Source organism: Oncorhynchus mykiss, chromosome 14 (assembly GCF_013265735.2).
Source record: "Oncorhynchus mykiss isolate Arlee chromosome 14, USDA_OmykA_1.1, whole genome shotgun sequence".
Taxonomy (NCBI): domain Eukaryota; kingdom Metazoa; phylum Chordata; class Actinopteri; order Salmoniformes; family Salmonidae; genus Oncorhynchus; species Oncorhynchus mykiss.
The window spans coordinates 42,679,945-42,694,373 of record NC_048578.1 but is presented as its reverse complement, the minus strand read 5'-3'; the positions used below and the strand labels follow the sequence as shown (position 1 = coordinate 42,694,373).

The 14,429-nt window shown below is 45.3% G+C and overlaps 1 protein-coding gene across 1 annotated transcript in view; it reads left to right on the top strand.

Annotated features, from left to right (window-relative positions):
- LOC110533235 (endothelin receptor type B) overlaps positions 1-1,536 on the top strand; it is a 44,537-nt gene extending 43,001 nt beyond the window's left edge. Inside the window, exon 9 of the mRNA XM_036943609.1 lies at positions 1,121-1,536. Coding sequence (XP_036799504.1) covers positions 1,121-1,258 — 138 coding nt within the window. The 3' untranslated portion in view covers positions 1,259-1,536. The remainder of the gene's footprint in view (positions 1-1,120) is intronic.
- The last annotated feature ends 12,893 nt before the right edge of the window (positions 1,537-14,429 follow it).

Genomic DNA, 14,429 nt, shown 5'->3' with positions numbered 1-14,429 from the left:
TCTACCTCTATTTAATCTGCAGCTGTCATGAACCCTCTACCTTTATTTAATCTGCAGATGTCATGAACCCTCTACCTCTATTTAATCTGCAGCTGTCATGAACCCTCTACCTCTATTTAATCTGCAGCTGTCATGAACCCTCTACCTTTATTTAATCTGCAGCTGTCATGAACCCTCTACCTCTATTTAATCTGCAGCTGTTATGAACCCTCTACCTTTATTTAATCTGCAGCTGTCATGAACCCTCTACCTTTATTTAATCTGCAGCTGTCATGAACCCTCTACCTCTATTTAATCTGCAGCTGTCATGAACCCTCTACCTCTATTTAATCTGCAGCTGTCATGAACCCTCTACCTCTATTTAATCTGCAGCTGTCATGAACCCTCTACCTTTATTTAATCTGCAGCTGTCATGAACCCTCTACCTCTATTTAATCTGCAGCTGTTATGAACCCTCTACCTTTATTTAATCTGCAGCTGTCATGAACCCTCTACCTTTATTTAATCTGCAGCTGTCATGAACCCTCTACCTCTATTTAATCTGCAGCTGTCATGAACCCTCTACCTCTATTTAATCTGCAGCTGTCATGAACCCTCTACCTTTATTTAATCTGCAGCTGTTATGAACCCTCTACCTTTATTTAATCTGCAGCTGTTATGAACCCTCTACCTCTATTTAATCTGCAGCTGTCATGAACCCTCTACCTCTATTTAATCTGCAGCTGTCATGAACCCTCTACCTCTATTTAATCTGTAGCTGTCATGAACCCTCTACCTCTATTTAATCTGCAGCTGTTATGAACCCTCTACCTCTATTTAATCTGCAGCTGTCATGAACCCTCTACCTCTATTTAATCTGCAGCTGTCATGAACCCTCTACCTTTATTTAATCTGCAGCTGTCATGAACCCTCTACCTTTATTTAATCTGCAGCTGTCATGAACCCTCTACCTCTATTTAATCTGCAGCTATCATGAACCCTCTACCTCTATTTAATCTGCAGCTATGATGAACCCTCTACCTCCATTTCATGAAAGAGATAAAGGGATTGCAATGTACCAAAATTCAGATAGAAACTAAAGCTGAGGCATTGAATCTAACTCGTATTTCTGTGTCTGTAGTCTTGTCTGTGCTGCTGGTGTACAAGGAGCAGGAATGTGATTCCAGAGAGAGACGGTGTCCGCTGGAAGGGAAGCTGTCATGGCAATGAACTCGACAGAACAAGCTCTCGTTCCAGTCAGAAATACACCTCCACTTAAACACACACACACACACACACACACACACACACACACACACACACACACACACACACACACACACACACACACACACACACACACACACACACACACACACACACACACACACACACATGTACATTCATGCATGAACACACACTAGCCCTTCCCTCCTGTCCAGTCCAGCTAAACCCAACCTAACCCAGCCCCATCCCCTCTCCTTCTAAACCCAACCTAACCCAGCCCCATCCCCTCTCCTTCTAAACCCAACCTAACCCAGCCCCATCCCCTCTCCTTCTAAACCCAACCTAACCCAGCCCCATCCCCTCTCCTTCTAAACCCAACCTAACCCAGCCCCATCCCCTCTCCTTCTAAACCCAACCTAACCCAGCCCCATCCCCTCTCCTTCTAAACCCAACCTAACTCAGCCCCATCCCCTCTCCTTCTAAACCTAACCTAACCCAGCCCCATCCCCTCTCCTTCTAAACCCAACCTAACTCAGCCCCATCCCCTCTCCTTCTAAACCCAACCTAACCCAGCCCCATCCCCTCTCCTTCTAAACCCAACCTAACCCAGCCCCATCCCCTCTCCTTCTAAACCCAACCTAACTCAGCCCCATCCCCTCTCCTTCTAAACCTAACCTAACCCAGCCCCATCCCCTCTCCTTCTAAACCCAACCTAACCCAGCCCCATCCCCTCTCCTTCTAAACCCAACCTAACCCAGCCCCATCCCCTCTCCTTCTAAACCCAACCTAACCCAGCCCCATCCCCTCTCCTTCTAAACCCAACCTAACCCAGCCCCATCCCCTCTCCTTCTAAACCCAACCTAACCCAGCCCCATCCCCTCTCCTTCTAAACCCAACCTAACCCAGCCCCATCTCCTCTCCTTCTAAACCCAACCTAACCCAGCCCCATCCCCTCTCCTTCTAAACCCAACCTAACCCAGCCCCATCCCCTCTCCTTCTAAACCCAACCTAACCCAGCCCCATCTCCTCTCCTTCTAAACCCAACCTAACCCAGCCCCATCCCCTCTCCTTCTAAACCCAACCTAACCCAGCCCCATCCCCTCTCCTTCTAAACCCAACCTAACTCAGCCCCATCCCCTCTCCTTCTAAACCCAACCTAACCCAGCCCCATCTCCTCTCCTTCTAAACCTAACCTAACCCAGCCCCATCCCCTCTCCTTCTAAACCCAACCTAACCCAGCCCCATCCCCTCTCCTTCTAAACCTAACCTAACCCAGCCCCATCCCCTCTCCTTCTAAACCCAACCTAACCCAGCCCCATCTCCTCTCCTTCTAAACCCAACCTAACCCAGCCCCATCCCCTCTCCTTCTAAACCCAACCTAACCCAGCCCCATCCCCTCTCCTTCTAAACCCAACCTAACCCAGCCCCATCTCCTCTCCTTCTAAACCCAACCTAACCCAGCCCCATCCCCTCTCCTTCTAAACCTAACCTAACCCAGCCCCATCCCCTCTCCTTCTAAACCTAACCTAACCCAGCCCCATCCCCTCTCCTTCTAAACCCAACCTAACCCAGCCCCATCCCCTCTCCTTCTAAACCTAACCTAACCCAGCCCCATCCCCTCTCCTTCTAAACCCAACCTAACTCAGCCCCATCCCCTCTCCTTCTAAACCCAACCTAACCCAGCCCCATCCCCTCTCCTTCTAAACCCAACCTAACCCAGCCCCATCCCCTCTCCTTCTAAACCCAACCTAACTCAGCCCCATCCCCTCTCCTTCTAAACCTAACCTAACCCAGCCCCATCCCCTCTCCTTCTAAACCCAACCTAACCCAGCCCCATCCCCTCTCCTTCTAAACCCAACCTAACCCAGCCCCATCCCCTCTCCTTCTAAACCCAACCTAACCCAGCCCCATCCCCTCTCCTTCTAAACCCAACCTAACCCAGCCCCATCCCCTCTCCTTCTAAACCCAACCTAACCCAGCCCCATCCCCTCTCCTTCTAAACCCAACCTAACCCAGCCCCATCTCCTCTCCTTCTAAACCCAACCTAACCCAGCCCCATCCCCTCTCCTTCTAAACCCAACCTAACCCAGCCCCATCTCCTCTCCTTCTAAACCCAACCTAACCCAGCCCCATCCCCTCTCCTTCTAAACCCAACCTAACCCAGCCCCATCCCCTCTCCTTCTAAACCCAACCTAACCCAGCCCCATCTCCTCTCCTTCTAAACCCAACCTAACCCAGCCCCATCTCCTCTCCTTCTAAACCCAACCTAACTCAGCCCCATCCCCTCTCCTTCTAAACCCAACCTAACCCAGCCCCATCCCCTCTCCTTCTAAACCCAACCTAACCCAGCCCCATCCCCTCTCCTTCTAAACCCAACCTAACCCAGCCCCATCCCCTCTCCTTCTAAACCCAACCTAACCCAGCCCCATCCCCTCTCCTTCTAAACCCAACCTAACCCAGCCCCATCCCCTCTCCTTCTAAACCCAACCTAACCCAGCCCCATCCCCTCTCCTTCTAAACCCAACCTAACCCAGCCCCATCCCCTCTCCTTCTAAACCCAACCTAACCCAGCCCCATCCCCTCTCCTTCTAAACCCAACCTAACCCAGCCCCATCCCCTCTCCTTCTAAACCCAACCTAACCCAGCCCCATCCCCTCTCCCTTGGCCCCATTCCCAGTCACATGTTGTTACTGACAATGCTGTCACATCACTGTGTAGCAATGAAACAGACAGCCTAAAACAAAACCAATGACCCAAGCTATCCCTAAGACTTATCATGGAGTGAAGGAAAGCAAAGCTATCCCTAAAACTTACCATGGAGTGAAGGAAAGCAAAGCTATCCCTAAGACTTATCATGGAGTGAAGGAAAGCAAAGCTATCCCTAAAACTTACCATGGAGTGAAGGAAAGCAAAGCTATCCCTAAAACTTACCATGGAGTGAAGGAAAGCAAAGCTATCCCTAAAACTTATCATGGAGTGAAGGAAAGCAAAGCTATCCCTAAAACTTACCATGGAGTGAAGGAAAGCAAAGCTATCCCTAAAACTTATCATGGAGTGAAGCAAAGCAAAGCTATCCCTAAAACGTATCATGGAGTGAAGGAAAGCAAAGCTATCCCTAAAACTTATCATGGAGTGAAGGAAAGCAAAGCTATCCCTAAAACTTATCATGGAGTGAAGGAAAGCAAAGCTATCCCTAAAACTTATCATGGAGTGAAGCAAAGCAAAGCTATCCCTAAAACTTACCATGGAGTGAAGGAAAGCAAAGCTATCCCTAAAACTTATCATGGAGTGAAGGAAAGCAAAGCTATCCCTAATACTTACCATGGAGTGAAGCAAAGCAAAGCTATCCCTAAAACTTATCATGGAGTGAAGGAAAGCAAAGCTATCCCTAATACTTACCATGGAGTGAAGCAAGGCAAAGCTATCCCTAAAACTTATCATGGAGTGAAGGAAAGCAAAGCTATCCCTAAGACTTACCATGGAGTGAAGGAAAGCAAAGCTATCCCTAAGACTTACCATGGAGTGAAGGAAAGCAAAGCTATCCCTAATACTTACCATGGAGTGAAGGAAAGCAAAGCTATCCCTAATACTTACCATGGAGTGAAGCAAGGCAAAGCTATCCCTAATACTTACCATGGAGTGAAGCAAAGCAAAGCTATCCCTAATACTTACCATGGAGTGAAGCAAGGCAAAGCTATCCCTAATACTTACCATGGAGTGAAGCAAAGCAAAGCTATCCCTAATACTTACCATGGAGTGAAGCAAAGCAAAGCTATCCCTAATACTTACCATGGAGTGAAGCAAAGCTATCCCTAATACTTACCATGGAGTGAAGCAAAGCAAAGCTAGCCCTAATACTTACCATGGAGTGAAGCAAAGCAAAGCTATCCCTAATACTTACCATGGAGTGAAGCAAAGCAAAGCTATCCCTAATACTTACCATGGAGTGAAGCAAGGCAAAGCTATCCCTAATACTTACCATGGAGTGAAGCAAAGCAAAGCTATCCCTAATACTTACCATGGAGTGAAGCAAGGCAAAGCTATCCCTAATACTTACCATGGAGTGAAGCAAAGCAAAGCTATCCCTAATACTTACCATGGAGTGAAGCAAAGCTATCCCTAATACTTACCATGGAGTGAAGCAAAGCAAAGCTAGCCCTAATACTTACCATGGAGTGAAGCTAAGCAAAGCTATCCCTAATACTTACCATGGAGTGAAGCAAAGCAAAGCTATCCCTAATACTTACCATGGAGTGAAGCAAAGCTATCCCTAATACTTACCATGGAGTGAATCAAAGCTATCCCTAATACTTACCATGGAGTGAAGCAAAGCAAAGCTATCCCTAAGCAAAGCTATCCCTAAGCAAAGCTATCCCTAATACTTACCATGGAGTGAAGCAAAGCAAAGCTATCCCTATTACTTACCATGGAGTGAAGCAAGGCAAAGCTATCCCTAATACTTACCATGGAGTGAAGCAAGGCAAAGCTATCCCTAATACTTACCATGGAGTGAAGCAAAGCAAAGCTATCCCTAATACTTACCATGGAGTGAAGCAAAGCTATCCCTAAGACTTACCATGGAGTGAAGCAAGGCAAAGCTATCCCTAATACTTACCATGGAGTGAAGCAAGGCAAAGCTATCCCTAATACTTACCATGGAGTGAAGCAAGGCAAAGCTATCCCTAATACTTACCATGGAGTGAAGCCAGGCAAAGCTATCCCTAATACTTACTATGGAGTGAAGCAAGGCAAAGCTATCCCTAATACTTACCATGGAGTGAAGAAAGGCAAAGCTATCCCTAATACTTACCATGGAGTGAAGCAAGGCAAAGCTATCCCTAATACTTACCATGGAGTGAAGCAAGGCAAAGCTATCCCTAATACTTACCATGGAGTGAAGCCAGGCTAGCCTTAATACTTACCATACTGACATCTGAATTAGATGTTGAGTTACACATGATGACCAGACCAGACAAAAGCTAGTGTTTCTCACAGTAGCAGACAAGGTTTATCTCAATACTGGCATCAGACAGAGAGGGGCCAACTTAATGTCTGCAGGGCTGCATCATCATGTGATACACAGCACAGAGCAGAGCCAGGAGAGGACAGAGATGAAATGCCATGGCACATTAGAGTCATGCGGTCGGATCGACTTCACAAAGACCGTTAACAAGCGACAGGTACATCTCTGTAATACTGTTATGATCATGTTAAGATCTGTGTATGCTGTTGTTTCGTCTTCTTACAGCTAGTGGTACTCTGTAGAAAGCCTTACCTGAGGTTGCAAAGTTCCCAGAACTTTCTCAAAATTACCAGGTTTTCCCTAAGTCCTGGTTGGTGGATTCTGGATTTCCTGTCTAGGCCTATTCTCTACTGATTCTGGGAATCTTCCAAACCGGAGTGTCTGGAAAACCTGGGAATGTTTGGGAAAGTTATGGTCATTTTGCAACCCTAATATAGCCTTCCCACCAGTATGCATAAAGCTTCCAACTTGGTCTAAAGATTGTCTTCAGATGTATTTTTATAAGAAAATATCTTATTGCAAGACATTTTTTCAAACTGTCCAAATTATTACCATTTATCTTTACAAATACTGTATTATATGTTGTGATTATCATCAAATATATTTACTTTACCAATGTGTTTTCCTATTATGTAAAATAGAACTATTGCTGGAGTTTTTCATATTAACAAAGCTTTTCTATTGAACCTATACCTGTATCTATTACCTGTATAACTAACCTGCCTGTATCTAATGCAGCAATAAATACTATTTTATCACATTGTGGTTTCAAACTCTCTGGATCCCAATATGGTTAGAGTCATGGAGTGAAGAATAATATAACTCTGGATCCCAATATGGGTACAGTCAACCCTCAGAATAATATAACTCTGGATCCCAATATGGGTACAGTCAACCCTCAGAATAATATAACCCTGGATCCCAATAAGGGTACAGTCAACCCTCAGAATAATATAACCCTGGATCCCAATATGGGTACAGTCAACCCTCAGAATAATATAACCCTGGATCCCAATATGGGTACAGTCAACCCTCAGAATAATATAACTCTGGATCCCAATATGGGTACAGTCAACCCTCAGAATAATATAACCCTGGATCCCAATAAGGGTACAGTCAACCCTCAGAATAATATAACTCTGGATCCCAATAAGGGTACAGTCAACCCTCAGAATAATATAACTCTGGATCCAATAAGGGTACAGTCAACCCTCAGAATAATATGTTACTCTACTCAGACAGAACAGTATGTTACTCTCCTCAGACAGGCCAGCATGTTACTCTACTCAGACAGGCCAGCGTGTTACTCTCCACTCCTTTTCAGACAGGCCAGCGTGTTACTCTACTCAGACAGGCCAGCATGTTACTCTACTCAGACAGGCCAGCATGTTACTCTACTCTCCACTCCGGCTCAGACAGGCCAACGTGTTACTCTACTCAGACAGGCCAGCATGTTACTCTACTCAGACAGGGCAGCATTTCACTCTACTCAGACAGGCCAGCGTGTTACTCTACTCAGACAGGCCAGCGTGTTACTCTACTCAGACAGGCCAGCATGTTACTCTACTCAGACAGGCCAGCATGTTACTCTACTCAGACAGGGCAGCATTTCACTCTACTCAGACAGGCCAGCGTGTTACTCTACTCAGACAGGCCAGCGTGTTACTCTACTCAGACAGGCCAGCATGTTACTCTACTCTCCTGTTCAGACAGAACAGCGTGTTACTCTACTCTCTTCTTCAGACAGGCCAGCGTGTTACTCTACTCAGACAGGCCAGCATGTTACTCTACTCAGAAAGGCCAGCATGTTACTCTACCCAGACAGGCCAGCATGTTACTCTACTCAGACAGGCCAGCGTGTTACTCTCCACTCCTTTTCAGACAGGCCAGCATGTTACTCTACTCAGACAGGCCAGCATGTTACTCTACTCAGACAGACCAGCATGTTACTCTACTCAGACAGGCCAGCATGTTACTCTACTCTCCACTCCGGCTCAGACAGGCCAACGTGTTACTCTACTCAGACTGGCCAGCTTGTTACTCTACTCAGTCAGGCCAACATGTTACTCTACTCCCCACTCAGGCTCAGACAGGCCAGCGTGTTACTCTACTCAGACAGAACAGTATGTTACTCTCCTCAGACAGGCCAGCATGTTACTCTACTCAGACAGGCCAGCATGTTACTCTACTCAGGCAGGCCAGCATGTTACTCTACTCAGACAGGGCAGCATTTCACTCTACTCAGACAGGCCAGCGTGTTACTCTACTCAGACAGGCCAGCGTGTTACTCTACTCAGACAGGCCAGCATGTTACTCTACTCTCCTGTTCAGACAGAACAGCGTGTTACTCTACTCTCTTCTTCAGACAGGCCAGTGTGTTACTCTACTCAGACAGGCCAGCATGTTACTCTACATGTTACTCTACTCAGACAGGCCAGCATGTTACTCTACCCAGACAGGCCAGCATGTTACTCTACTCAGAAAGGCCAGCGTGTTACTCTCCACTCCTTTTCAGACAGGCCAGCGTGTTACTCTACTCAGACAGGCCAGCATGTTACTCTACTCAGTCAGACCAGCATGTTACTCTACTCAGACAGGCCAGCATGTTACTCTACTCTCCACTCCGGCTCAGACAGGCCAACGTGTTACTCTACTCAGACTGGCCAGCTTGTTACTCTACTCAGACAGGCCAACATGTTACTCTACTCTCCACTCAGGCTCAGACAGGCCAGCGTGTTACTCTACTCAGACTGGCCAGCATTTTACTCTACTCAGACAGGCCAGCGTGTTACTCTACTCTCCACTCCGGCTTAGACATACCAGCGTGTAAAAATACTCAGACAGGCCAGCATGTTACTCTACCCAGACAGGCCAGCATGTTACTCTACTCAGACAGGCCAGCATGTTACTCTACTCAGACAGGCCAGTGTGTTACTCTACCCAGACAGGCCAGCATGTTACTCTACTCAGACAGGCCAGCGTGCTACTCTACTCAGACAGGCCAGCATGTTACTCTACTCAGACAGGCCAGCATGTTACTCTTCTCAGACAGGCCAGTGTGTTACTCTACTCAGACAGCCCATCATGTTACTCTGCTCAGACAGGCCAGCATGTTACTCTACTCAGACAGACCAGCGTGTTACTCTACTCAGACAGGCCAGCATGTTACTCTACTCAGACAGGCCAGCAAGTTAATCTACTCAGACAGGCCAGCGTGTTACTCTACTCAGACAGGCCAGCATGTTACTCTACTCAGACAGGCCAGCGTGTTACTCTACTCAGACAGGCCAGCGTGTTACTCTACTCAGACAGGCCAGCGTGTTACTCTACTCAGACAGGCCAGCGTGTTACTCTCCACTCATGTTCAGACAGGCCAGCGTGCTACTGACAGAGTGTGTGTGTTTCTAGACTGACAGAGTGTGTGCTTGTGTGTGTGTGTGTGTGTGTGTGTGTGTGTGTGTGTGTGTGTGTGTGTGTGTGTGTGTGTGTGTGTGTGTGTGTGTGTGTAGACTGACAGAGTGTGTGTAGACTGGCAGATCTTTTGTAGACTGATATAGAGTGTGTGTGTAGACTGACATAGAGTGTGTGTAGACTGACAGAGTGTGTGTGTAGACTGACAGATAGTGTGTGTGTGTAGACTGACAGTGTGTGTGTACACTGACATAGTGTGGGTGTAGACTGACAGAGTGTGTGTGTAGACTGACATAGTGTGGGTGTAGACTGACAGAGTGTGGGTGTAGACTGACAGAGTGTGTGTGTGTAGACTGACAGAGTGTGTGTGTAGACTGACAGATGGTGTGTGTGTAGACTGACAGTGTGTGTGTAGACTGACAGAGTGTGGGTGTAGACTGACATAGTGTGGGTGTAGACTGACATAGTGTGGGTGTAGACTGACATAGTGTGTGTGTAGACTGACAGAGTGTGTGTGTGTGTAGACTGACAGAGTGTGTGTGTAGACTGACAGATGGTGTGTGTGTAGACTGACAGACGGTGCAAAGACTGACATAGTGTGGGTGTGTGTAGACTAACAGAGTGTTTGTAGACTGACAGAGTGTGGGTGTAGACTGACAGAGTGTGTGTGTAGATTGACATAGGTGAGTGTAGACTGACAGAGTGTGTGTGTGTAGACTGACAGAGTGTGTGTGTGTAGACTGACAGAGAGTGTGTGTGTCGACTGACAGAGTTGGTGTGTAGATTGACAGTGTTGGTGTGTGTGTGTAGACTGAAAGATAGTGTGTGTGTGTGTGTGTGTAGGCTGACGGAGTTGGTGTGTAGACTGACAGAGTTGGTGTGTGTGTGTGTAGACTGACAGAGTTGGTGTGTGTGTAGACTGAAAGATAGTGTGTGTGTAGACTGACAGAGTTGGTGTGTGTGTAGACTGAAAGATAGTGTGTGTGTGTAGACTGACAGTGTGTGTGTGTGTAGACTGACAGAGTGTGTGTAGACTGACAGTGTGTGTATAGACGGTCAGAGAGTGTATGTGTAGACTGACAGAGTGTCTGTGTGCATGCGTGAATAGACACACACAGAGAGCTCTACACCTGTGATTAGATTATTGAGATCTCTACACCTGTGATTAGATTATTGAGACCTCTACACCTGTGGTTAGATTATTGAGACCTCTACACCTGTGGTTCGATTATTGAGACCTCTACACCTGTGGTTAGATTATTGAGACCTCTACACCTTTGGTTAGATTATTGAGACCTCTACACCTGTGATTAGATTATTGAGACCTCTACACCTGTGATTAGATTATTGAGACCTCTACACCTGTGGTTAGATTATTGAGACCTCTACACCTTTGGTTAGATTATTGAAACCTCTACACCTGTGATTAGATTATTGAGACCTCTACAGCTGTGGTTAGATTATTGAGACCTCTACACCTGTGATTAGATTATTGAGATCTCTACACCTGTGATTAGATTATTGAGACCTCTACACCTGTGGTTCGATTATTGAGACCTCTACACCTGTGGTTGGATTATTGAGACCTCTACACCTGTGGTTAGATTATTGAGACCTCTACACCTGTGGTTAGATTATTGAGACCTCTACACCTATGGTTAGATTATTGAGACCTCTACACCTGTGGTTAGATTATTGAGACCTCTACACCTGTGGTTAGATTATTGAGACCTCTACACCTGTGGTTAGATTATTGAGACCTCTACACCTGTGGTTAGATTATTGAGACCTCTACACTTGTGGTTAGATTATTGAGACCTCTACAGCTGTGGTTCGATTATTGAGACCTCTACACCTGTGGTTAGATTATTGAGACCTCTACACCTGTGGTTAGATTATTGAGACCTCTACACCTGTGGTTAGATTATTGAGACCTCTACACCTGTGGTTAGATTATTGAGATGCCTTTTTTCCCCTCCTCCACGGGATGTTCCTCCCCAACATTCCTCAGTTGAAAGACATTCTAGAATGACTCAAACATTTTGTAATCTAACATACTAGAATGTAACATTCTAGAATCACTCTCTGAAGGCTCGCACACAATGCACACATTGCACATTCTGTAATCTAACATTTTAGAATCACTAACATTCTGTAATCTAACATTCTAGAATCTCTAACATTCTGTAATCTAACATTCTAGAATCTCTAACATTCTGTAATCTAACATTCTAGGATCACTAACATTCTGTAATCTAACATTCTAGAATCACTAACATTCTGTAATCTAAAATTCTAGAATCACTAACATTCTGTAATCTAACATTCTAGAATCTCTAACATTCTGTAATCTAACATTCTAGAATCACTAACATTCTAGAATCTAACATTCTAGAATCACTAACATTCTGTAATCTAGGGCAGCAGGTAGACTAGCGGTTAAGAGCATTGGGCCAGTAACCTAAAGGTTGCTGGTTCAATTCTCTGAGCCGACTAGGGGGGAAATCTGTTGCTGTACCCTTGAGGAACGCACTAGCTAAATGACAATAATGTAATTTAACATTATAGACTTAACAAAAATATAAACGCAACAATTGCAAAGATTTTACTGAGTTACAGTTCATGTAAGGAAATCAGTCAATGTAAATAAATTCATTGGGCTCTAATCTATGGATTTAACATGACTGGCAGGGACACAGAAGGGATAGGCCCACCCACTGGGCAGCTAGGCCCAGCCAATCAAAATGATTTTTTCCCCACAAATGGACTTTATTACAGACATAAATACTCGTCAGCACCCCCTCCACCCCACCTCAGATGATCCTGCAGGTGAAGAAGGCGGATGTGAAGGTCCTGGACTGGTGTGGTTACATGTGGCCTGCGGTTGTGAGGCTGGTTGGACGTACTGCCAAATTCTCTAAAGCGACATTGGAGGCAGTTTATGGTGGAGAAATGAACATTACATTCTCTGGCAACATCTCTGGTGGACATTCCTGCAGTCAGCATGTCAATTGCACGCTCCCTCAAAACTTGAGACATCTGGGCATTGTGTTGTGTGACAAAACTGAACATTTTAAAGTGGCCTTTTATTGTCCCCAGCACAAGGTGCATCTGTCTAATGGTCATGATGTTTAATGAGCTTCTTGATATGTGACACCTGTTAGGTGGATAGAATATCTTGACTAATGATAAATGCTCACTAACATGTTTGTAAACCCATTTTATGCCAAAGAACATTGAGAGAAAAAAGCTTTTTTTGTGAGTATGGAACATTTCAGGGATCTTTTATTTCACCTCATGAAACACTTTACATGCTGCTTAATATTAGTGTTCAGTATAGAATCCCTTTAATATTCTGTCAACTTTGGCTTCATCACCAGAGGACTACAGTTCTATAAAACTGGACATCCTAACGGGCCGCCTACCCTTTAATAAATCATAATTTATCATTAATCCAAGGTAGTTAAAGTAGGCAACACCTCCACTACGCTGATCCTCAATACAGGGCCCTCCTGTACTCCCTGTTTACCCATGACTACGTGATCATGCACGTCTCCAACTGTATTATCTAGTTTGCAGACGATACAACAGTGGTAGGCATTATTACAAACAATGATGAGACAGCCTACTAGGAGGTTAGAGCCCTGGCGTAGTGGTACCAGGAAAATTACTTCTACCTCAAAATAAAAAAAACGAAGGAGCTGATCGTGGACTTCAGAAGACAGCAGAGAAAGCACCACATCGCCGTGGTGAAAAGCGTTCCTCGGCGTGAACATTACTGAAATGATCCAGGGATGGAGGTGGGGCCAAAACATTTCCACTCTTGACAGCAGAAATATTTTTGGGAAGTTTTAGAGTTAATTTATATTCATTTTGCCTTGGGGAGTAGAGAAAATGCTGCAGTTTGTTGCAATTCTTTTTCAAAAGGGGGGCCGGCCCGCAAGTTGCCCATCGTTGATCTAAAAGGTGGAGACAGTACAGGGCAATCAAAGCTGGGACCGAGAGACTGAAAATCCGATTCTATCTACAGGCCATCAGATTGTTAAATAGTCACAACTAGCTGGCCTCCACCCAGTACTCTACCTTAGAGACTGCTGCCCTATGTACAGTACATAGTCATTGAACAATGGTCACTATAATAATGTTTACATATTGTTTTACCCATTTAATATGTACAGTTGAAGTCGGAAGTTTACATACACCTTAGCCAAATACATTTAAACTTAGTTTTTCACAATTCCTGACATTTAATCCCAGTAAAAAAATCCCTGTCAGGTCAGTTAGGATCACCACTTTATTTTAATAATGTGAAATGTCAGAATAATAGTAGAGAGAATAATTTATTTCAGCTTTTATTTCTTTCATCACAGAAGTTTACATACACTCAATTCGTATTTGGTAGCATTGCCTTTAAATTGTTTGGCTTGGGTCAAACGTTTCGGGTTGCCTTCCACAAGCTTCCCAAAATAATTTGGGTGAATTTTGGCCCATTCCTTCTTGTTGCTCCGGTACCGCTTGCCGTGCGGACGCAGAAGGAAAAGTCTATGACAGTCTAGTCAGTCTTGTCTCCTCTGAACAGTTGCTGTTGAGATGTGTCTGTTACTTGAACTCTGTGAAGCATTTATTTGGGCTGCAATTTCTGAGGCTGCTAACTCTAATAAACGTATCCTCTGCAGCAGAGGTAACTCTGGGTCTTCCTTTCCTGTGCCGGCCATCATGAGAGCCAGTTTCATCATAGCGCTTGATGGTTTTTGCGACCTCACTTGAAGAAACTTTCAAAGTTCTTGAA